General features: G+C 48.5%; 1 protein-coding gene and 1 long non-coding RNA gene across 2 annotated transcripts in view; both read right to left on the bottom strand.

Annotated features, from left to right (window-relative positions):
- LOC124089008 (uncharacterized) overlaps positions 1–20,813 on the bottom strand; it is a 34,183-nt gene extending 13,370 nt beyond the window's left edge. The window contains exons 1-2 of the long non-coding RNA XR_006850570.2: positions 20,213–20,813; positions 18,944–19,055 (exon numbers count right to left, since the gene is read on the bottom strand). This is a non-coding gene — a long non-coding RNA (uncharacterized LOC124089008). The remainder of the gene's footprint in view (positions 1–18,943; positions 19,056–20,212) is intronic.
- On the bottom strand, positions 727–1,863 carry LOC124089006 (keratin-associated protein 10-1-like). Its single transcript, XM_058577276.1, has one exon. It carries the CDS (start codon positions 1,810–1,812, stop codon positions 964–966), a length of 849 nt encoding a protein of 282 aa, XP_058433259.1. The 5' UTR covers positions 1,813–1,863; the 3' UTR covers positions 727–963.
- Positions 20,814–22,838: the final 2,025 nt, after the last annotated feature.

Raw genomic sequence — 22,838 nt, 5'->3', positions numbered from 1 at the left:
GAGGACCTGGTGGCCTTTGATGGGCCACGCGCTCTCACAGTCCAGCGGCGGCGCCCCGTGGTTTCTGGTCTAAGCTCACCCTCTGACCTCTAAGATCTGGACTGCGGGCTGCTCGGCTCCTGGTCGATGGGGCCTCAGTTTCTGTTTCTCTCCCTTCACGTCCCCTGGGGGGTCCCCTTCCTCCGCGCTGCCTGCCTGGTGAGGGCTGGGGTCTGCTCAGCATGGGGTCTCACTTTGCAGGGGGAGGGACACTTGAACCCCTGTGAAGCTCCTTGAGTTTTGCTCTGAGGTGAGGTTGAGCTCCTTGGGAAGACGGCTTCTGAGGCTCAACAAACGTGGCCAGGCAGGACTAGACAGGGGTCCCTGCGGGTTAATGTCACCCCCACTGTGGGGGACGCTCTCCTAAGAAGTCTGCAGTGTGCTCCACCCAGCAGGACGCAGCAGACACTCCTCCCGGCCATGCCGACTGACCGGGAAGTCCCACCCCCAGTGCTGCTCCCGACCTAGGCCCAAGCCTGTTTGCTGGACACTGGACAGAACCTGCAGAGCTGGGGACTCTCCCAGGAGAGACTTCCCCTCTGGAGACATGACTCCCACCAGAGTTGCACCCGGGGGACATAGCCGCTGTCCCTTGTGATCTCCAGGCCAAGCCACTCACTCCTAGGAATGCTCCTACTCCCTCCCACCCTGTGTCCCCACAGTCATGAGAGAAAGAAGAATCACGTGATCAGGGTGAGTTTATTGAGCCTTGAGAGGGGCTGGCAGATGGAAGATGAGGCAGGTGACCCAGAGCAAGGAACTAGAGGGACACACAGGGGACTGAAGGTGGTGGGGCTCCTGGGAGGTCAGGTTAGCATAGTGGACACATGAGAGAGCCAATGGGGAGCTCAGGAGCAGACTGTGGGTGGTGAGGGGCCCAGCTATGGAGGGACCTGAGCCCAGTGGCCCTGGGGATATGGCTGGTCAGCAGCAGGACTTCTGGCCCAAGGAGACACCACAGCAGGCCGGGCGGGAGCAGGTGGGGCGGCAGAGCAGGGACACGCAGGAGGCCGGGCGGCAGCAGCTGGGCTGGCAGGAGGAGGCACAGCAGGAGGAGACGGGCACGCAGCAGGCGGGCCTGCACACGGGGCGGCAGAGCAGGGACACGCAGGAGGAGGGTCTGTAGCAGCAGACGGGCTTGCAGCAGACGGGCACGCAGCAGGACGGCTGGCAGGGGGAGGAGCTGCAGCAGTCAGACTGGCAGCTAGACTGCTGGCAGCAGGAGGAGGAGGCTCCAGAGCAGACGGGCACACAGCACACGGGCTTGCAGCAGACGGGCTTGCAGCAGAGGGACACACAGCAGGACGGCTGGCAGGGGGAGGATGAGCAGCAAGAGGGCTCACAGCAGGACTGCTGGCAGGGGGAAGAGGAGCAGCAAGAGGGCTCACAGCTAGACTGCTGGCAGCAGGAAGAGGAAGCCTCAGAGCAGACGGGCACACAGCACACAGGCTTGCAGCACACAGGCTTACAGCAGAGGGACACACAGCAGGACGGCTGGCAGGGGGAACAGCTGGAGCAATCAGACTGGCAGCTAGACTGCTGGCAGCAGGAGGAGGTGCAGGAGCTGGTGCAGACTGATTGGCAGCAGGGTCTGGACACACAGCTCACTGGGGTGCAGAGGAGGGTCAGGCGGGGGGCTGGGGCGCAGCAGCTGGGCTGGCAGCAGCTGGGGGCGCAGCAGGGGGGCTCGCAGCAGCTCTCTGGGCAGTCGTCCACCTGCCAGGAGGACTCGGGGCAAGAGCTGGAGCAGACGGACATGGTGGAGGTGGCCATGGTGGGTGTGCTGGAGGAGGGTGGGTGGGTGAGTGTGTGGGTGTGTGTGGGGAGCTCTGGGCTCTGGCTTTTATACCCGCCTGGTCCCTCTGGTCCCCAGCCCACAGCCTCTCCTTCCGGGTTGCTGGGCCGGCTCCTGGCCGTCATTGGGGATGCTTGTTTACCTGGGAGGCTGTCCAGCTCGTTAATGTCCTGCCAGCGTCGGGGCCCCTGGAGCGGGAGTGGGTTCCGGGAGCACTGAGTGCTGGGGTGTTGTGTGTGGGAGGAGCCTGGCCACCCTGGGCTGCTGGGGCACCCTCCAGCCACTGGACAGCAGCCTCAGGGCCTCGTCTCCCTTGGAGGGAAGCCTGGGCACAGAGGTGTCACCTGAGGTTCACACCCCTCCCCAGGACCCGTCACCACTGCAGGATGCTTGGCACCTGTACTGAGCACCCAGAGTCCAGGGTGCCTGGTGCCCTGCCCGGGGCCTCATGGCTGTGTGGAGCTGGACAGCCTGAGCCTGCCCTGAGCCCTGCACAGGTCCTTATCCCTCCACCTCTCCCTACCTCCTCCCTGTGGCCCTGTCCATCCTGTCCCTGTGCCTGAGGGCAGCAGGCCTCCATCCTCAGGCCAGGATGGAGGGCTGTGCTCTCCCCGCTGGGGCACCAGGCAGCCTCCTGGGCCGCGGGTCCAGGTTCTGAACCTGCAGAGCCAGGACTGCCCGTTGGCCTTAGCCCTCCTTGGGCCGCCTCTCCATTTCCCTGCCAGCCGCTGTCCTGGGCACCTGTTTTCCTACCAACCCCCTGTGGGCCCAGTTTCACACTTTTCCTTAGACCATATAAAATGCTCTGTCGAGTTCTGCTTCTTCATGGGGGGAGTGGGCTCTTATCAGACTGACCATCTGTCTGAGAAAAATGAGGAACCTGGTTAACAAATGCAATCTCCACTGGAGGGCCAGAGGACGCACCAGGAGCTGAGGCTGAGGGACCAAGTCCCCATCACCCATCACAGGGGACACAGCAGGGACCACTACTTTCTTGGAGTTTCTTCCTGAGGCATTTGCCAGTTCACAGGTCACAGACGAGAGGTTGGGAAAGTGGAGAGAGATTTCAGTGGTCTTGGGGACTGACCACCAACATGAAGTGAAGCCAAGTCAGCTCACAAGCTGAGAGGGGAAGGGACTCTGGCCAGGCACTCAGGCTTTTGTGGCAAACGCTGGGTCTAAGTGAGGCTGCTCCCTAGCAGAAGCAGAAGTAAGACCGGCCCCACCTGAACCAGCTCAGACTGAACTCAGGTGTTCTGCCGGAGTCAACAGGTGTCAGAGTGAAGGTCAGCCCACTGCGAGACAGGGGCTTCATGATGAAAAGGACCTTCACATTTTCACTCACAACATCTTATTTTTATTCAAAAAGTATCAGGCCTAACAATCGACAAGATCAATTGACCAAAGAACCAAGAGGAAAATCGAAAACCAAATAGACCAAGAGGAAAAACGAAAACCAAACAGACCAAGAGGAAAAACAAAGACCAAACAGACCAAGAGGAAAATCGAAAACCAAACAGACCAAGAGGAAAAATGAAAACAAAACAGACCAAGAGGAAAAACAAAGACCAAACAGACCAAGAGGAAAAACAAAGACCAAACAGACCAAGAGGAAAAACAAAGACCAAACAGACCAAGAGGAAAAACAAAGACCAAACAGACCAAGAGGAAAAATGAAAACCAAACAGACCAAGAGGAGAAACGAAAACCAAACAGACCAAGAGGAAAAACAAAGACCAAACAGACCAAGAGTAAAAATGAAAACCAAACAGACCAAGAGGAAAAACAAAGACCAAACATGCTGACAGCAGCATCAAAGCTGGAGAAAATACTTAAAGAATTCTTAAGACCAAGAGGAGAGACGAAGACCATACAGGTCCACAGATGCTCCAGAGATCTGAATGTCAATCACGGGCTTAAAGTAACTGTGACAATTTTTTTTAAGACAATGGGGGAAAGAAGGAGAATTTCAGTGGCAGAATTCTATAAAGGAATCCAACATGAATTTATGGATGAAGAACATAATAACTGCATTGAGAAATTGAGAGTTTAATACCATATTCGACAAAGTCAAAGAGAAGTTCAGAGAATGAAGGGAGGTGAAGAAATCAAAATGGAGCCACAGAAAAAAGATTAAAATAGAGAAACAAACATACAGGACTCAGTAGAAAAAATAGGTTTAATCCTACAAGGAGAGATGAGTGCGTAGAGGTAGTGAAGTATTGTCAGAACTTTAATTGATGAAAGCTATTAACCATAGATTAAAAACACACTGAGAATCCTAAGCAAGGCAGGGTACATACAACCACCCTGGCCCTGCTGGTGCTGAAATGTAAAGAGAGAAATCTAAGAGGTCAGGGAGAAGGAGAGACAAAGTAACTTTAAAGAAGTAACAACGAGACTGACAGATGACTTCTCGGTGGGCATGTTGGAGTCCAGAATACACTGGAATTGTGCCTCTGTCACCTGACGTCGGCCACAAGCCCGAGGTCTACACCTGCTGACAAAGTGCTCACAGATGAGGACAGCCTCAGGTGGTGGACACCGAGAGCATATGCCGACGGCAGCATCAAAGCTGGAGAAAATACTTAAAGAAGTTTTAAGGTAGAAAGGAAATGATGAAAAGCAAGGAAACTGATAGAGAAGGGGCCACAGAGGCAGGCACATGCCGGTGAGTACAAATGAACGTGACTCTGTGAATGTCCTATGAGTCTGTCAACATTTACAGAAATGAAGGACTTGGGAACAGGTCACAGATTCAGAGGAGAGCTCCATGGGGTTACAGGTTCTCGGTGTACCTGGAGCTGGTTTATAGGATCAGATCCTAGAGTTCCAACGTCACAGATTCCTGGGTTAACTACACAGACGACAGAAGAAAATATGACCAAGGGGCAAGTGGGTGAACATGGTGGATGAACGGCAGCTGCCCCAAATTCAGGTCCACCAAGGACCTCACAGTGTGACCTTGCAGATGCAGTGGGTAAAGAGGAAGTCATATTGGGTCAGAGCCGTAAGTACAATGGTTAGTGTCTCTATAGGAGGACGTCGAAGGAAGCCCCGACGCATGGTAGGAGGCATGACGTGGGCATACACTGAAGGGAGCAGCCACAGGCCAAGGGCCAGGGTTTGCCGGGAGCCACGAGACGCTCCAAGAGGCAAGGAAAGGCTCTCCCTCAGAGCTCAGAGAAGCATGTCCCTGCTGTCACTGTGCCTTCACGGCTTAGTCTCTGGAACTGCACGAGCGTGAATCTGCCGTCTCAATCACTCTCCTGTGGCGTGTTGGTGGGCCGCCCAAGAGACTATTCAAATGGAGGCAAAAGAGGAAAGACATTTCAATGCACTCAACCAAAACACTCAAACAAGGGATGAGGGGGTCAATTATTTGTCCTGAACAAAAAGCAAGGTCAGATGCAGGCACTAGCTCCAATGTGCCCCCGAAGCCCACCCCCTCCAAAGCTCTTCACACAGACGCACAGTCACTAGGTGACCAAGTGTGCAGAGCTGGCTGATTGGGTCAGATGCAACGGTCACTAGGTGACCCAGGTGTGCAGAGCTGGCCGCTGGGGTCAGTTCTGCACCTCAGTGTTTGCTCCTGTGTCCAGCCATTTTCACCTCTTTGGACGCCATCTGTGCTCTTCTTTCATGGGGTCTTTTCAGGTCATTTGCCACCTGGCCTATGTTTCAGCTGTGACCAAAATAGCTGAACAACTTAGAGGAGGAAAAGTTTGCTGGGGCTCATGGATTCAGAGGTCTCCACTGCTTTGGACCCAAGGTGAGGCAGTGGACCAAGGGTAAAGGGGACAGTAGATGAGGCTGCGCCCCTCCTGGCACCACGGGAATGGGGGGGCGGGGGGAGGCTGCAGAGGACACACACTCCTAGGGCAGTGGCCACTCCTGCCACCACACCCACCTACCTATGGTTACCACCCGGTCAGTCCATTCAAAGTAGGGTGGACTGACCAGGCCACAGCTCCCATGATCCAGTCACTCCACCTCTGAACATTTCTGCATTAACAAAGAGCTTTGGGGGACCCCCACATCCAAACCATAAAAGTAACATTTTAAACTCTGTGTGACTCTGTGAATCTGGCATTTTGGAAAAGGTGGTGATAAAGGGATCAAGTGAGGATCAGTGGGGTAAGAGGCTGGGTCGGGGGTGAACTGACCGCACAGGGCAGGGAGAGCCGTGGGGTGATGGGAGTCTGCAGATGGATGGTGCTGCTGGCACACCAGGCCCAGGTGTCCACAGTGAGCACAAAAGAAAAATCAGAGTGTCCCAATCTACTAAAGAGTAGACTCTAGGATTAGAAGACATCCTACAAAGGACATCACAGACAACGCTTCCCCAGTGGATTCTCCAGACAATGGGGAGGGAGACTGTTGGCTCTCCAACACTCCTCAGCTACCTCATGAGGCTGCTGGAGTGGCAGCCCTGGGGACTGGGCCTGAAGTCTTGGTGTCCACGGAGAGCAGCTGAGAGGCCACAAGGGTGTGACCCAGGGACGTGGAGGCCCGCGGGGAGCGTGGCCAGGGATGGAGGTTGGAAGGGAGCAGGTGGTATACACAAGCTGGTACAGACTGACCAGCAGGAGGACCTCAGCATGTCACAAAATGCCGCCCCACCCAGAGGTACAGCAACCATAAACATGTCACACCTGACATGGGACCCCAAAATAATGAAGAAACAGGCAGATTGAAGAAGCAGGCAGTTCCAGTCCTACAATAAGAGTGGAGACTTCAATAAGGCACTGAACCTCACTGAAAAACTGACTCCCAGAGCTAGATGCACGTCCAGAGGGAGGGGGAGGCTGGACGGCCCCTAAGGCAAGCAGCGACAGACCAGGGACACTCTCAGCCACAGGACACGCCTTCTCCCCAGAGGGCGTGACACCATCCTCCAGAGCCACCCACCTGCCAGCCACAAAGCTGCTCTCAATGACGTAAAGAGACTGAAGTCACACAGACTGTCCTCTGTGACCACAGTGACATGGAAGTGGGAAGAAAATGGAACTGACCAAAACGGTCAGTCAGGCCACAGCACTGAAGGAGTCACAGGGACCTCGGAGGGAAAAGGATGCCTTGGGATGAGCGGGAGGGAGCACAAGCCCAAACCTAGGAGGTGTCGTGGAGCCCTGTGAAGGGAAAGGCTCTGAACGCAGACCTGAGAAATAAACTGCACAGTCCTCATAGAGTAAGTACGCCCCACGCCTGTGCCACACACCCGAAATCCCACCATCAGGGGACTCAAGAGAACAAATGAAATAAAAACATCTGTGGGGCTGGGGCTGGGCTCAGCGGCAGAGCGACTGGGTTCACTCCTCAGCACCACATTAAAAAAGGGGGGCATTTGTCCATCTACAACTACAAAATCTTTTTAAAAAATAATAAAAAATAAAAATATTTGTAAATGGTAAAAAATAAATAAAAATATAAATAACAAATCAGTGATTTCACACAGTAAGAAACTGTAAAAACAGAAAACTAACTCCAAAGATAGCAGAATAACCCTTTAAAGATCACCCCACTAAACACTAGTATTACAGAAGTGATTAGGGGCCAGATAAATAGAGAACAGAGAAACCAATAAGAGAATCAGTGAAAGCAAAGTTGGTTCTTTGAAAAGAGCAATATAATTGACAAACTTGTAGCTGAACTGAAAAGAAACCAAGATTCAATCATAAAGGAAAATGGAGACGTCACCACCCCCTTATGTGAATAAAAAGACTAGAGGAGAACATCTGGTTTGCTCCCCCAGTTCAACGAGGTGTGATGACAACTTCCTATGAATACACAAAGGACAGACTGACACCTTGTTGTACTTCTTCCTTGAACACCCTCAAGTCACCGCCTGGTTTCCTTTCCTCTCTTGCCTGAGTCGCATTTCCTGTAAGGTAGACTCCAGTCACTCTGTCCCCTGCCCTGATTGGAATGTGCTGTGCCTGCCCCTGTTTTTAGGGATGGTTCCAGAGGTGACCTCTGTTGAGAGCCACAGCCAAAGGGGCCCCAGCAAACTTCCAGCTGCCAGCTGATGATTGGCTCACAGCGCCTCCAGCAAACTTTCTAGCTGCCAACTGATTGGCTCCTCTGCGGTGATGCTCATTGGGCTGTTTCCCTGCCCTTTCAGACCACGGTGCTGCTCATTGGGGGACTTTTTTTGGCTCCGCCCACGTGACCCAGCCAATCGTCCTCAAGAGCAGGAGGAGTGGGGGAGGTGGAGATGCTTGGGGAAGCTGGTGGTGGCAGTTGGGCTCTGAGGGTTTTTCCTGAGGAGCTGTGTGGTGCGGTGTGTGTGGTTCTAAAAATAAAGTTCGTTTCTTTTGACAAGTGGCTCCTGAATTGTGCCCAGCCAGACTGCGGCATTTGGTGGCTCCCACGGGGAACGACTGAGGGTAAGTGATAAGGTAAACTGCTCGCCCCTGAGGGCAGGGCGAGAGGATGGGTAGCCATTTTAAGATTCCTATTTTGTTTTGCTTCACTTCTGTTTTAAGTTGCCTGTCCCTGGAGTGAGACGGAAGAAAAACCGCTCACATCTGAGGAAAAACTATTTACGTCTGAGGAACAGATAGGGAGAAAGGACGGATGCACATTTCAGGAGGATAGAAAGGCCATAATGATTTTCTGTTGTTCCAATTTTGTTTCACTCTGTTTCGGTTTTGTTTGGTGTTATCTTGTTGGGTTGTATTATAGTTATAGTAGAAATATTCAAGTAAAAGAGAAGGTCTCTCGAGCTAGTCAGACAGAGAAAGAAAGTTTAGAGCAGAAAAAGCCATCAGGGGGAAAGTTACAACAGGAGACTGCTACTAACACCTTTCTACCACCAGAGGGCGGAAGTGTCCAACCAACAGCGCCACCTATAGAGACAACATATGCTGGGGGGCCCCCAACCCCCGTAGTTGATAGATGGGATCCTGAGACAGGACCTCAAAAATTAACATGCCCTGTATTTGAGGCAGGAGGGCAATGAATTCACTGTGCTTTAGATTTCAAAACAGTGAAGCAGCTAAAAGAGGCTGTAACAACCTATGGTCCCCAAGCACCCTTCACTGTAAGCATGGTCAAATCCATTACCAACTTGAACATGACACCAGCAGATTGGGCTAATATGTGTAAAGCTGTGCTAAATGGAGGACAATACCTGTTATGGAAGGTTGCCAATGAGGAATTTTGCAAGGAGACGGCTAGGCAAAATGCAGCATCTGGTTACCCTCAAAGAAATCTAGATATGTTGTTAGGAGAGGGACCTTATGAGGATCAGCAGCAACAAATTGCATATGATCCTGGCATATACACACAAATTGCTGTAGATGTGGTTAGAGCATGGAAAACTTTACAAGGACATGGAGGTTTACAAGGTCAATTATCTAAGGTAATACAAGGAGCTAATGAACTTTACGCTGAATTTGTAGATAGGCTTATTCAAACAGCTACCAGAGTTTTTGAGAATACAGAACAAGCAATGCCATTAATACAACTGGCTTATGACCAAGCGAATCGTTGGTGCAGAGAAGTCATTAGACCATGGAAACATGAAGATTTAAACACATATATTAAATTATGTAGAGACATTAATGAACAGGGGCAAGCCTTGGCAGCTGCAGTACAACAGGCTTTAGATGCCAGGCCAAAAACATGCTACAATTGTGAACAAACAGGACATTTTAAAAGGAATTGCCCCATAGGAGGAGGGTTTAACAAAACTAGGTATCAAAGGAGTAGAATACTGGGTATTTGCCCATGATGCCGTAGAGGGAGACACTGGGCTAATGAATGCCGTTCTCAAACTACCATAGAGGGTACTCCGTTATCAAAACAAAACAAAAAAAAAAAACAACCAAGGATCAGGTGTGTATCCACGATATCGTGGAGAAAGGCATTGGGCTCCATTGCCAAAAAATGGATAGGGGGGCCCAATGCTCCGGGGCCCAAGACCACAAATATATGGAGCACTGGAGGAACCCAGCAACCCCATCAGGTTAGTGCCCAGGACACACTGTCCATTAGATCCCTCATCAGACAAACCAGAGGGAGTGCAGGGTTGGACATCTGCGCCTCCGCCAGAGCAGTACTAACTCCAGAGATGGGAGTTCAAATCATTCCCACAGGGGTAAAAGGACCTCTTCCCCAAGGAACAGTAGGCTTATTATTGGGACGCAGCTCTTCTACTCTAAAAGGACTTATGATAAGTCCTGGGGTAATTGATCCCGATTATGAAGGTGAAATAAAAATTATAGCCAGTTCTCCAAGAGGTATATCAGTAATTTCACCAGGAGATAGAATAGCACAGTTACTAATAATACCCAGCCTGCATGATAAATTTTCCAGTCGTACTGTAGAAAGAGGTTCCAAGGGATTAGGCTCTACAGGTGTAGATTGGGCTATGCTTTCTTTAAATTTAGATTCTCGCCCCATGCTAAAACTAAATATTCAAGGACATGAATTTAATGCGCTACTGGATACAGGTGCAGACCTTAGCATCATCTCTCGTCAAGAATAGCCAAAACATTGGCCATTACAACAAGCCACTCAAACGCTTCGAGGCCTAGGAGTGGCGACTAATCCCCATAGAAGTGCAATGGTATTAGATTGGAAGGATCCTCAAGGATGTGAAGGAACTATACAGCCATATGTATTGGATCTTCTTCCTGTAAATTTATGGGGACGAGATGTCCTAGATCAATTAGGTTTGACATTAACAAATAACATCAATCCTAATGTGCCCACTACTAGGGCTAGACAAGGTTTTAGGAAAGGAAAAAAATTAGAAAAACAAGAACAAGGTATAGCAGCACCAATTCAAATAGATAAAGGAATAAATAGACATGGATTGGGTTTTCAGAAGGGGTCACTGAGGCAATCAAAATTACTTGGAAATCAGAAAGACCAGTATGGATTCCTCAGTGGCCCCTGACTAAAGAAAAGATACAAGTAGCCCATGACCTGGTCAAACAACAATTAGCGGAGGGACATATACAATCTTCTGTATCTCCCCCATAATACTCCCATTTTTGTCATCAAAAAGAAATCTGGTAAATGGAGATTATTGCAAGATTTAAGAGCCATTAATAATGAGATGGTTATTATGGGACCTGCTCAATCGGGGATTCCCCAATTGTCTGCTTTGCCAAAAACCTGGTAGGTTTTAGCTATAGATATTAAAGATTGCTTTTTTTTCAATTCCAATTCATCCTGAGGATAGTCCAAGTTTTGCATTTACTATCCCTGCACTGAATCATGAAGGTTCTGATCAGAGATATGAATGGAAAGTACTCCCTCAAGAGATGGCTAACAGCCCAACTATGTGTCAAATTTATGTTAACAAAGCAATCCAGCCACTTAGAAATCAAAATCCTGAACTACAAATATTTCACTATATGGATGATGTATTGTTAGCACACAAAGATAAAAACACATTGCTAGAATGTTATGCCACACTTACAAACTTTTTAAAAAATTATAATCTAGAGATAGCAATAGATAAAGTACAATTAAATTTTCCAATTAATTATTTAGGAGTTCTATTATCCTCAACCATGGTCCGTCCACCAAAAATTCAAATACGAGTAGATCAACTCAAATCACTCATGAAAAAATGGATCCAAATTTTTTTTTTTATTCACATGATTTAAATGGTTTAATTTAAATTGGGTAAACAGCTGTTGAGGATTGTTTTAATATGTGAACAAGAAAGGAGGTTAACACATCTGTTTGTTTACTTTCACCTTTCCTTTTCATTGTATTTAATAATTCTGTTCAAGATAATGTAAATTGTTAAGAAAATTGTTTTCTTTTAGTGCCTTCTGGAATGTTACATAATTTTTTCTTTAGCCATTATTGCCAGAGTTCGTATCTTCATCCCAGTGCCAGTGAAGACAAAGATAAAACCAATCTACAGCTTCTGCAATAGCTATCACTGAACTTCTTGCAGAACTTGCCTGGACTATGTATCACTTGTATGCATTGGGAACTCACTTGTATGCATTGTGAACTATCTGTTGGTGCAGCGACTTGTGGTAGTGTTGGGGTATTTTTGCTGATGGGGTCATCGGTGGTACAATTTTTCCAAAAGGAGCCGTCAATTGGCTTGGTGTATCTTCCTCCCTTCTGCTTGTGATGGTTGTTCAGTTAAAATTTGGGGGTCAACAGAGGTGAGGCAAAAAACCTCACCCCCTGCTGGTACAAAGACCTATCCACAGGTGTGGCTGTATGCTGGGCTGGTAGTCAATGACGGGTAAGATCTAATTGCAATGGTACCAACCTAAGACAGGGGGCTAATGACTTGAGGTCAGCTCATCTGATGACGGGTAAGGACCATATGTAGTATTGGACAACCTAAGGCAGGCACGGTCCCTAAGCCACATGCTTGTTGTTTAAACAGAGAGGGGGAGATGTTGAGAGCCACAGCCGAAGGGGCCCCAGTAAACTTCCAGCTGCCAGCAAACTTCCAGCTGCCAGCTGATGATTGGCTCACAGCCGCCCCAGCAAACTTCAGCTGCCAGCTGATGATTGGCTCACAGCGGCCCCAGCAAACTTCTAGCTGCCAACTGATTGGCTCCTCTGTGGTGATGCTCTTTGGGCTGTTTCCCCGCCCTTTCAGACCACGGAGCTGCTCATTGGGGGACTTTTTTTGGCTCCCCCCACGTGACCCAGCCAATCGGCCTCAAGAGCAGGAGGAGTGGGGGAGGTGGAGATGCTTGGGGAAGCTGGTGGTGGCAGTTGGGCTCCGAGGGAATTCCTGAAGAGCTGTGTGGTGCGGTGTGTGTGTTCTAAAAATAAAGTTCATTTCTTTTGACAAGTGGCTCCTGAATTGTGCCCAGACAGACTGCGGCAAGTCTCACTACTTTCCTTCGCTCCCTTTTCACCCTTTCCCCGTGGGATAAGACCCTCTTACAACAGATCACTTCCGCTTGTCATATCTGCCAGAGAACCAATACCAATACTCCATTAAAACCTAAACCTTTCCCTTCTCATCAGGCCCGAGGTCATACCCCAGCTGCAGACTGGCAAATTGATTTCACCAACATGCCCTGTGTAAAAAACATAAAATATCTTCTTGTATTGGTAGATACTTTTTCAGGATGGGTTGAAGCCTTTCTCACTTCTAACAAACAGCCCTCTACAGTAGTTGATCTATTGCTTACTCACATAAATCTCCCATTTCGGGATGTCCACTTCTATCTAATCAGACAATGGCCCAGAATTCACCTCACAGATAACTCAGGGACTGGCTCACGTGCTATCACTCCTTGGCATTTCCATTGCCCTTACAGCCCCCAGGCTTCCAGAAAGGTTGAAAGGACCAATCGATCCCTTAAAGAGACCCTCACCAAGCTCACCATGGAATTAAGCCTGGACTGGGTAAAGGTGCTCCCTTTGGCTTTATTGCGCATTAAGTCCTTGCCAAAGAAGCCTTCTAATCTCTCACCTTTTGAAGTCATATGTCCCCTCATTCTTCCCAGATTGCCTACAGATGCCTTGCCCCTCCTCTTCCATCTACACTCTGAACTCTGGCGCTATCAAGACTGGCTCCCTCCTGACCCCAGTCTCTCTCAAAACCCTACCTCCTTAACACCTGGTCAACTTGTTTATTATTGCCCACCGGGGGAAAAGCCCCCTTTAAAACCAAAATGGGAGGGTCCTGCTCAGGTGATTATGTGCACTCCCTTGGTGGCCAAACTCAAGCTGTCTAATAACCAACTTACTCCATGGATTCACATTTCTAGGCTTTATCCTGGCACTCCTACAACTTCATCAGAAGAGCCAAGGATCGTCACCTGTCATTGAATACTCTTGTCAATGCTCCTCCTCATTTCTGGCCCTTCTTGGGTCCTCTCTTTGCCCTATGTCTGAAGATTCAAGGCAAGTGACCCTAAGGGCCCCCTCCAGCCAGACCCCCCCCACACACACACTTGCTTGAATCTGGCCAGTAGTGGGACCGTTGTGTGTTGTCCTTCTGACAAACCACTTAGGTGTCCAGAGCATGGTGACCCCTGAATAAGTGTGATCATAAGAGAGCACTTTACCTGTTGCCTTCTGGGCCTAAGGAGAAACATGTGTTTTGTTTACCTTCCCAGTTTCGTAAGAATTTCAAGTATCAGTATTTAAAGTTGAGGTGTTTCACATAAAACCTGGAGAGATTTGACTGCTCTCAAAGGGAAATATGGTAACAATGGGCCACCGTCCTCCCTTGGCCGCCTTCAAAAAAGGCAAAGAGAGAAGCAAGCTGGTACACCCAGTTAGGAGAAAGTTTGAAGAGCAGCCTTAATAGAGAGGGGAGGGAGCTAGATTGGACTAGGAATGAAGAGTGGAATTGAGGGTGTTAGGTGCAGGACAGGCTGGTCTGCAGGTCATGCCAAACAAAGTTAGCTGCAGGATGACCTGGCTTCTTAAACCCTCTGTCTGGTTGTTTATCACCTGTTTGCTTCAAGCCCAAATGCCCAAGCCCCCGCTCAAGGCTGAACACTTAACCCCCCTTGTGCCAACAAGGCAGCTTGCAGACCCAGAGACCCCATTAGATTTGGGCTATAAAAACTCCCTGTGCCTGTTCCTTCCCTTTATCATAAAGTTTGTTCAGACTCAGGTGGGTAAAAAATTTCTAATCAAGTTTTTATCAGCTTCTCCTCAGGAATTACCAACTCCTGGCTACTGATGATACCTCCAGTTGAGACCTATGCTGAATGGACTGACATCACCATGGATCTGTGATGGCAAGGAACCTTTGTTGATCTGGTTCCTGAAGTTATACCAGTCCTCTCTGCCCTCCTGTGGGGGCTCCTTACTTCCCTTCTTTCTGATTCTCCCACGCCGCCCCATCACAGCAGGAAGCAGCCAGAATGAGTCAACGTCCACTCTCATTTAATAACAAAGAGGGGGGAGTGTTGGGAGTCACCCTGGCTCCAAAGACTAACTTCCCCATCCCCCATGAAGAGCTATCCAGTGGTGAGCCCTGCTGGCTCACATGATCCTGCCGTCCAATGGTGAGCCCTGCTGGCTCACATGATCCTTACCCATCAATCAGACTAGCCCAGCTGGCTCACCTGATCCTTACCCACCAATAAAAAGCACCCCTGCCAACTGTCAAACCACCCCGGCTCCATAAATATGCAGAGCTGTTCCTCAATAAACGGGCATTTTCTCTGACGGCAAGCCTTGATTGTTCTTTCAGTCTTGGTGGGAATGTGCACACCACATGGCACCCTGTGGTGGAGGAGGTGAGAAGCAGAGAAGACAGAGAGTTGGTGTTTTTTTTTTTTTTTTTTTTGCAGTACTGGGAATTGAGTCCAGGGCCTCAGGCATGCTAGCCAACTACTCTACCATTGAGCCATGTCCCCCACTTTTTAAATTTTTAAAATTTCATTTAAAAAAAGCCTTTTTGTTATTTGCCAAAATTGTCTTCATAATTTTGATCCACTTCCCTCCTGAGTAGCTGGGATCACAGGTGTATGCCACTGTGCCCAACTCAAAAAAAACAAACAAAAAAACCCCAGAATTTTAAAAGGATTCCAATACATTAGTAAACCCCACATTTTTTGCTGAAAATAAAATTTGAAGTTTTGCACATATACTTTAAGTGAAAACATGACAAATTTTCTTGAGAGACATGAGAAGGACCTTATTAATAAATGAAGAGCCAAGGTACTTTGGAGTATGGTGGACATTGGAGTTTCCTCAAAACAATCTAGCATTCAATTACACTCTGATCAATATCCCATAGGGTTTCTTTGGGGGAATTTTACAATCTAATTATAATATTTATGTGGAAGGAAAAAGGCCATGAATAGTGAGGGCAGTGATGACGTGGGGAGTGAGAAGCCTTGTCTCAGTAGATACCAAACTCAATATGCTGCTCTTGTGGTTAGGTCAGGTGCCAGTGATTCAGGGATGCACTGTCTGACAGTGGAACACAGCAGGGTCCAGGGGGACCCATGTGGAAACCTCATGTTGTGGAGAGTGGTGATTTGAATCAGATCCTCTGACTCTCTCGTGGCTGTGTTTGCACTGGGAGCTGCCTGTGCATAGGTGCAACTCCAGATGCCCCAGTTGCTATGGTAACGTTGCCCTGAGAAGTCTCTGTGGCCAAGTACAGAGCTGTTATTAGTTGAGGCCTTAAGTTCAGCACCCAGGGATAGTGAATTCTGGGCAAACAAGATGGCCCTAACGTCTCGCCAGACTCGAGTCCTTCAGAACTTTACCTTTGATCATGAAACCTATACAATATAGACTTTCTGAAGTAGCTTCAGGTCAGCCAAGCCTCTCCAAGGCATAGCTTTCCCACTGGGACCCAGCTTTTTCTCCCTATGTGTGTCTGTTTGTGTTTTTCTTAATTCTTCATTGCCCACATGTTTCTGGTATTTCTTTAGTCAACAGTCGTGGCTCTAAGAGAGATGGGAGGTCATGGATCCAAAATGATCACCGTGGATCATTCAGGAAAGGCTGCACCATTCCGTCAGTTGTGTTGATATAAGTGATGATGAAAATGGAAAGGCCAGGTGGTGGTACACACTTGTGATCCCAGCAACTCAGGAGGTTGAAGCAGGAGGATCGAAAGTTTGAGGCCATCCTCAGCAATTTAATGAGGCCTTAAGCAACTTAGTAAGACCCTGTCTCAAAATAAAAAATATAAAGGGCTGGGGATGTGGCTCAGTGGTAAAGTACTTGGCTCAATCCCCAATACTAAAAAAAAAAAAAAAAAAAAAGAAAAAAGAAAGAAAGAAAAGAAAATGGAAAACATAACTCCTTCCTTATACTTTTTACATAAAAATTATTTCTAGCTAAATTAAAGTTCTAAAACAAAACAGCAATTGATTATGGACATAAAAAGTCCAAACTATGAGAGCAATTAAAATGTCTATTGAAGTTAAAATCAAAATGTCTGCACAAGGCACTATAAAAACTGAAAAGACCAATCATGTACTGGGAACTATTAACCAATATGAAATTAGTATCCAGAACACATGGTTTCCTAAGAAAGAAGAAAGACAAATCAACCAAGAAAATAGCCTAGTGGCTCCCTGTGGGGGAATGGAGAGAGATCCAAATAGAGGGGCCCTCAGGGCTGTGGTCTGTTGGGTGTTTATTGCTTAAGATGTGGTTTAGATACATGTAACTTGCTTTTGAGTTTTATAGGAGCTCACGTGAGTCTCAGAGGAGACTTTGTGCTTGGGCTTTGGGGCATTCTGGAACTGTTATGACCATGGGAACTCTTGGAGATGGGACTACATGCATTTTTTCATGGTGAGATAAATGTGCGTTTTGGGGGACCAAGGGTAGAATATTGTGGTTGCGTGTGAGGTGTCCCCTCAAAGCTTCTGTGTTAATGCAGGAATGTTTGGAGGTGAAATGACTGGATTGTGAGAGCTGTAACCCAATTGGTCCAGCCTAGTTTGAATTGACTGGCTGAGTGATAACTGTAGCCAGGTGGGACAAGGCTGGAGGAGGTATGCCCTGGAAGGGAGCATTTTCCCTGTGACCCCTTCCCCTGTCTCTACTTGTGGGCCACCATAAGGAGGACAGCTCTCCTTTTCAGCCCTTCTGCATGATGCTCCACCTCACTTGGGCCCAGAGCATTGGATTCAGCTGACCAAGGGCTGAACTTCTGAAACCATGTATCAGAGGAAACTTTTCCTCCTCTAAGTTGGTTTCCTAAGTAAGAAGAAAAACAAATCAACCAAGAAAATAGCCTAGTGGCATTCTGGAGACAGTGAAAGAAGACCGACTAACACCATCATAATCCCATTCCTGAGGGCTCCCTCATTTCCCAATGGTCCCACTTCTTAATACCTTCACCTTGGGGATTTGGTTTTAGCATATGAAAATGTAAGTTGTATGAGTCAGATTGGGTTGCCATAACAAAGTACCCCAAATTGGGTGGCCTAAAATGCCATGCCCTTTCTCCATGATGTTCTGCCTCACTTCAGATCCAAAGGAATGGAGTCAGCCAACCATGGACTGAGAACTCCAAAATCATAAGCCAAAATAAATCTTCCCTCCACAACATTGTTTTTCTTAGGTATTTGTCATAGCAACAAAAAGCTGACTAACCACAAAAACAGTTAATAGCAAGTGTGGGTGAGGGAGTGGGAAACTTGAACCCTTAAATAGTGCTGCTGAGAATGTAAAGTGTGTAGAAACTTTGGAAAAGTCTGTCAGTTCCTCTAAACTTCAAACACATCTGGGCCCAGTGATGCATGCCTGTAATACCAGCCGCTCAGGAAGATAAGGCAAAAGGACTTCAAGATCAAGGCCAGCCTGGGCAACGTAGTGAGACCCTCAGCAGCTTAGTGAAGCCCTGTCTGAAAATATAAAATAAAAAGGGCTGGGGTGTGGGTTAGTAGTAAAGAACCTCGGGTTCAACCCCACAAGAAGTTAAACAGAGTTACCATAGACCCTGCACTTGTCTCCCTAGAGGAATGTTTGTAACAGCACTATTCAAAATAGCCCCAAAGTGGAAATACCAAAGATACATACCCATTGATGAACTAACAATGTTTGATTCCCACTCAATGGATTATGATTTAGCCACACAGAGTGAAGTGCCTTGTGAGACCTTGAAAATATCAAACTTGGTGAAGGAGGTCATCACAAAATTCACCCCATGTCTGATGAAATGCCTGGAATAGCGAGGTCTGTAGGACAGAAAAGAGGTGAGTGGTTGCCAGGGGCTGGAGAGGGTGGGGAGGATTAGAGTCACTACTTAGGGTTGCTTTGGGGGTGACACAAATGTTCTGAAATTGGCAGGAGTGATGGAAGCACAACTCTGAAGGTACTAGAAATCACTGGAATGACTCACCCGGGTAAAAGATTTTATCTGATGTATAACAGCTCAGTGAGGCTGGAGGAAGAGAGCGACCCCACAGCGGGTCATAGATCATGTGAGCTGGCATGATAAAATACAGACGGCGGGCTCACTTATCATCATGAAAACGTACTTCCCCCGTTCTGCAGTTGGGAAGACCAAGATGAGCCCCTCATGACTTCTGTGTCTGGAGAGGGCTGATCTCTGTTTCCAGTGCTGCGCTTTGAGTGCCGCATCCTCTGGAGGAGATGGACTGACTGTCCCCACATGATAGAAGGGACAGACCTGCCCCCAAGGCCCCTTGGTAAGGCACCAACCTGTTCAAGGAGCAGAGCCCTCATGGCCTAGTCATCTCCTGGATGAGTTCATACTGCTGCACTGGGGGCCATTTCCAACAGGAATTTTGGAGTGGTCACAGATGTTCAAATTCTAACATGATACAAGAAAAAAAGAATTTAAAAAGGAATTACAATGTGGATCGAGGACTAACAATTTCAGCAAGTATGTCACAACATAATGGTGAAAGTAAAACAGAACTCCTGAAGTGGCTCTGAGCCTTTCAGAAACAATCTCTTTTTGCACTCTTCACCCCTGTCCTATGAGCAGTGATATCCAGGAGTGCAGAGCAGTTCCTAGACTTTAGGCTTTAATTCAGCTGTCTTTGGAAAATTACTGTTATCTTGGTTGGTAGAACAGGAAATCAAGGTGAGCCTGGGGTTCTTGCTGCCTGGGAGCAGGGATCCTTCAAAAGATGGATGTTAGTGGGACTCAGGAGACAGCCACAAGGAGCTTCCACTGCCTGAGCTTGAAGAGATAATAGTGACAGTTCATTAAGGCACTTTAGGCTGTGACAAAGCCATGAATCCACAATGATAATCAAATAAAACAAAGTTTTCTCTTTAATTTTCATACATCTAGCATTTTATTCAGGTTAATTTTATGAGAAAATTTTTGTTCATGTTTGAATGTATATAATGTATGTTTTTAAGATGGGTGAAAACCAATTTAAGTGCAAGTATTAGTTAACATAGGCACCGTCACCAAAAGATGTGAAAAGAATTTCATCCCTATTGTCTGTTCAGAATATTGACACACTTCACATGCTGAGTGTGAAGGAAGTGTGCAAATCTCAGAGAACCGGTAACAATCATAAGCTGGGAAAGAAGGGACACCCAAGAGGGCAGAAGAAAGAAGCATGCTAAGGTGTATCTTGGGGCAAATTTCTGGTCCCACTGGGACAGGGCTGGGCTTCTGGGAAACTGAAGCAGTGCAAACCCTGACTCTTGTCATCAAGTCAAAAAGATTTCACACGAGGCTCAGAGTAGAAGGGTTGGGAAAGGAGGACACTCTCAAGGGAGAGAGTGAGTGCTCTCAGAGGGGTGGGGGGCTGCATGCCTCTCCTACCCTCTACTTTTATTGGGAGCCCAGGGAAATTTTCAGAGTCCCACCCAACCCCACCTTCTGACTTTTGACTGACAGCAAAATCCAACAGATCATGGTGTGGTGCTCATAGTGTAGAAGCTTTTATGGAAACTGAATATTCCTGTTTTTGCCTAAAGTTCCTACCCCCTTAACCTACTCATTACCTTTGAATAGATCAGGCATTATGAGGGTCTTGATGTTTTGGCTAATAGGGCAATTGGAGAGCGATAAGGCAGGGTTCTGGAGACTTGGTTACAAGAGATAATGATGACATGGTCCAGAAATGGTAATGTTTCTTAAGTAAGGCAGGCATAGGTTTTAACATACAAGGACCCCCATAGGTGCTTATCTGTCAGATAAGGCTCCCTGTGGCTTTCAGTGGTCTCTTATTGTCCTTACTTGCTCACCCACTCATGGTTGAGTAGCTACCTTGTGGGATTCTCCGAGACAGGACAGGGCACTGGGTGTTCAGCAGGAAGCAGTGTTTATTAGTGCCAGCGGATTTGTATCCAAAAGCTGAGGACTCTTGTTAGTTCCTCTTTTACTTGCCAGCTCTTTGTCTCCCATATAAGGTCATACACAGTCTGGCTGGCATTCTATTTCTATGCAACAGTGTTTCTTTTAAAAAATTTTTTCATACATGAATGTAGTATAACTTTTCATTCTTGATGAAATGAAATGTATGATGTAGAGTTACTCAGATAGTGCAATCATATATACATATAGGGTATGATTAATTCTACTCATTCCTACCCCCATACTCCCCCCCCCCCCCCCCCCCCGTCTAATCCTAAGTGCTTCTATTTGTCCCTAGCCAACCCCTCTTATTATGAATGATTATCTGCATATCAGAGACAATGTTCAGTCTTTGGTTCTTCAGGACTGGCTTATTTTGGTTTAGCATAATATTCTCCAGTTCCACCCATTTACTGGCAAATGCCATAATTTCATTCTTCTTTATGGATGAGGAAAATTCCAATGTGTATATACACCACAATTTCTTCATCTGTTCATCTGTTGAAGGGCCCCTAGGTTGGTTCCATAGTTTAGCTATTGTGAATTGAGCTTGTGGAGGGTGCACATTGATACTGAGGGTGTATATCTTCTTTGTTCTGAGAAAGTCCCTACCGCAACCTAATACTGCCAAGGAGTACACTACTGCTGTGGGGCCTGAAAACTCTTCCCTGGGCTTCCAGAATTGCTTTGGACAGAGATTCTGCGTTTCCACTCCCTGCCTTTCTCCATGTGAGTATGACTGTGGTTATCCTTCACCATAGTGAGGTCAGCACCCACGTGTCGAGGACCACCTTTTTAGTCTGGTAGGTCTTGGGACGTGGAGGACCTGCCTCAGAGGAGCCACAGACAACCTAGGAGGGACCACGCCATTTCCGACTTCGGGCTTCATGCTGGCATCCGACGAGACTTTAAGGCATCTTGGGACACTGGGAAATAGCGGTTCATACTTAAAACATCGCTTCCAGTTTGAAGACGTCGAGTTTAAGGCGTCTTTGGCTTGATTTCGACTGTGGGAGGGGGAGTACCTTCGACTCTATGGCGACACCGAAGGCGACACCCACACCCGCGGCCCCATCCCGGGCGCTGGCACTAACTCGAACCAGCACCAAGTAGGTACCGGGCTCCCATCAAAGGTCCAGAATCGCCCTGTCGGTCTGGAGGAAAACCCCAGAACGCAGCAGGTCGGGCCAGCTGCGCGGAGAGGGGCGCGGGCTCATCACCACTGGGAAGGAGACCGCACCTACTGCGCACGCTCAAGAACGGGCGCTCGGGGATTACGTCAGCTCGCGGCGTCTGCGCGTGATGTAACTGGCCGGCGCCGGTAGAAAGGAGCGCCCTGCGGCACACGTGGGTGGCGGAGCGGCGGGCGGGCACATGGCGAGCTGCGCGGCGCTGGCGGTGTGCGGGCAGGCGCTGGTGGTGCGGGGCGGCAGCCGGTTCCTGGCCGTCTCCACTGCGAGCAGGTGAGGGAGTGGGCGGGGAGTGCGGGCGCGGCGGCCCTGGATACCCTACTTCCCGGCCTCCGTGGTCGCGTCCGCTGGGGGTGACTCCAGGAGCCCTGCCGCGGCCCGCGAGCCCACCGCAAGCCGACGTGGAGCCGCGGGCGCCGGGCGGCGTCGGACCTCGCGCACGCTTGCTTCCGGGTTCTGCTGCGGCTGCGCGGCCAGAGGGCGGGCCGGCCCGGGTCACGTGGGCGTGCGCGCCCGGGGCTTTAGTGCTGTGGTTCGGGTCTCCAGTGTCCTTTCCGGGGTGGGTTTGATTCTTTTATACTTGAAACGGACAGCCTGTCTGTAAAGTGTACGCTCTGCAGTTCGATGCCACATTTAGATTGCGCAAAAAGTTTGCACACGAACCTGTGACGTGTTCCAGTTAGTTTGGGGCTCAGAGCCCCAGATACGTGGCATTGTGAACCGACGGTGTGCCAGACACGACCCGCTGCTTAGCCTTTGGAGGAATCTTATTGACTGGCAGAGTTTTCGACTTTGAAGACAGTTTCTCTTTCTGCAGCAATGCAGTGTTCCATGAGAAAATCGTTTGGGTGCTGTCACTTTAAACGTTATCAGCATCTACAAGATCCCTTCTGTGTGCAGGGAGTGGGGGTGGTACCCAAGAAAGCTCAGGGTCTGGTAGGGAAGATGGGTGATTTCTATATTGGTAGGTGCTTCGGCGTCACTGCAGCTTTTTTCCGGTAGGAGACATTTTTCTGAACAAGTAATGGCTATTTTACATTTGGGTGCAAAATCACACTGAATAACTGCAGTATCAGAACACAAT

Source organism: Marmota monax, unplaced genomic scaffold (genome assembly GCF_021218885.2).
Source record: "Marmota monax isolate L192 unplaced genomic scaffold, Marmota_monax_Labrador192_F-V1.1 WCK01_AAM20220418_F8-fsc00125, whole genome shotgun sequence".
Lineage (NCBI taxonomy): Eukaryota > Metazoa > Chordata > Mammalia > Rodentia > Sciuridae > Marmota > Marmota monax.
The sequence above is the reverse complement of the archived record's forward strand: the minus strand, read 5'-3'. Positions and strand labels throughout refer to the sequence as shown.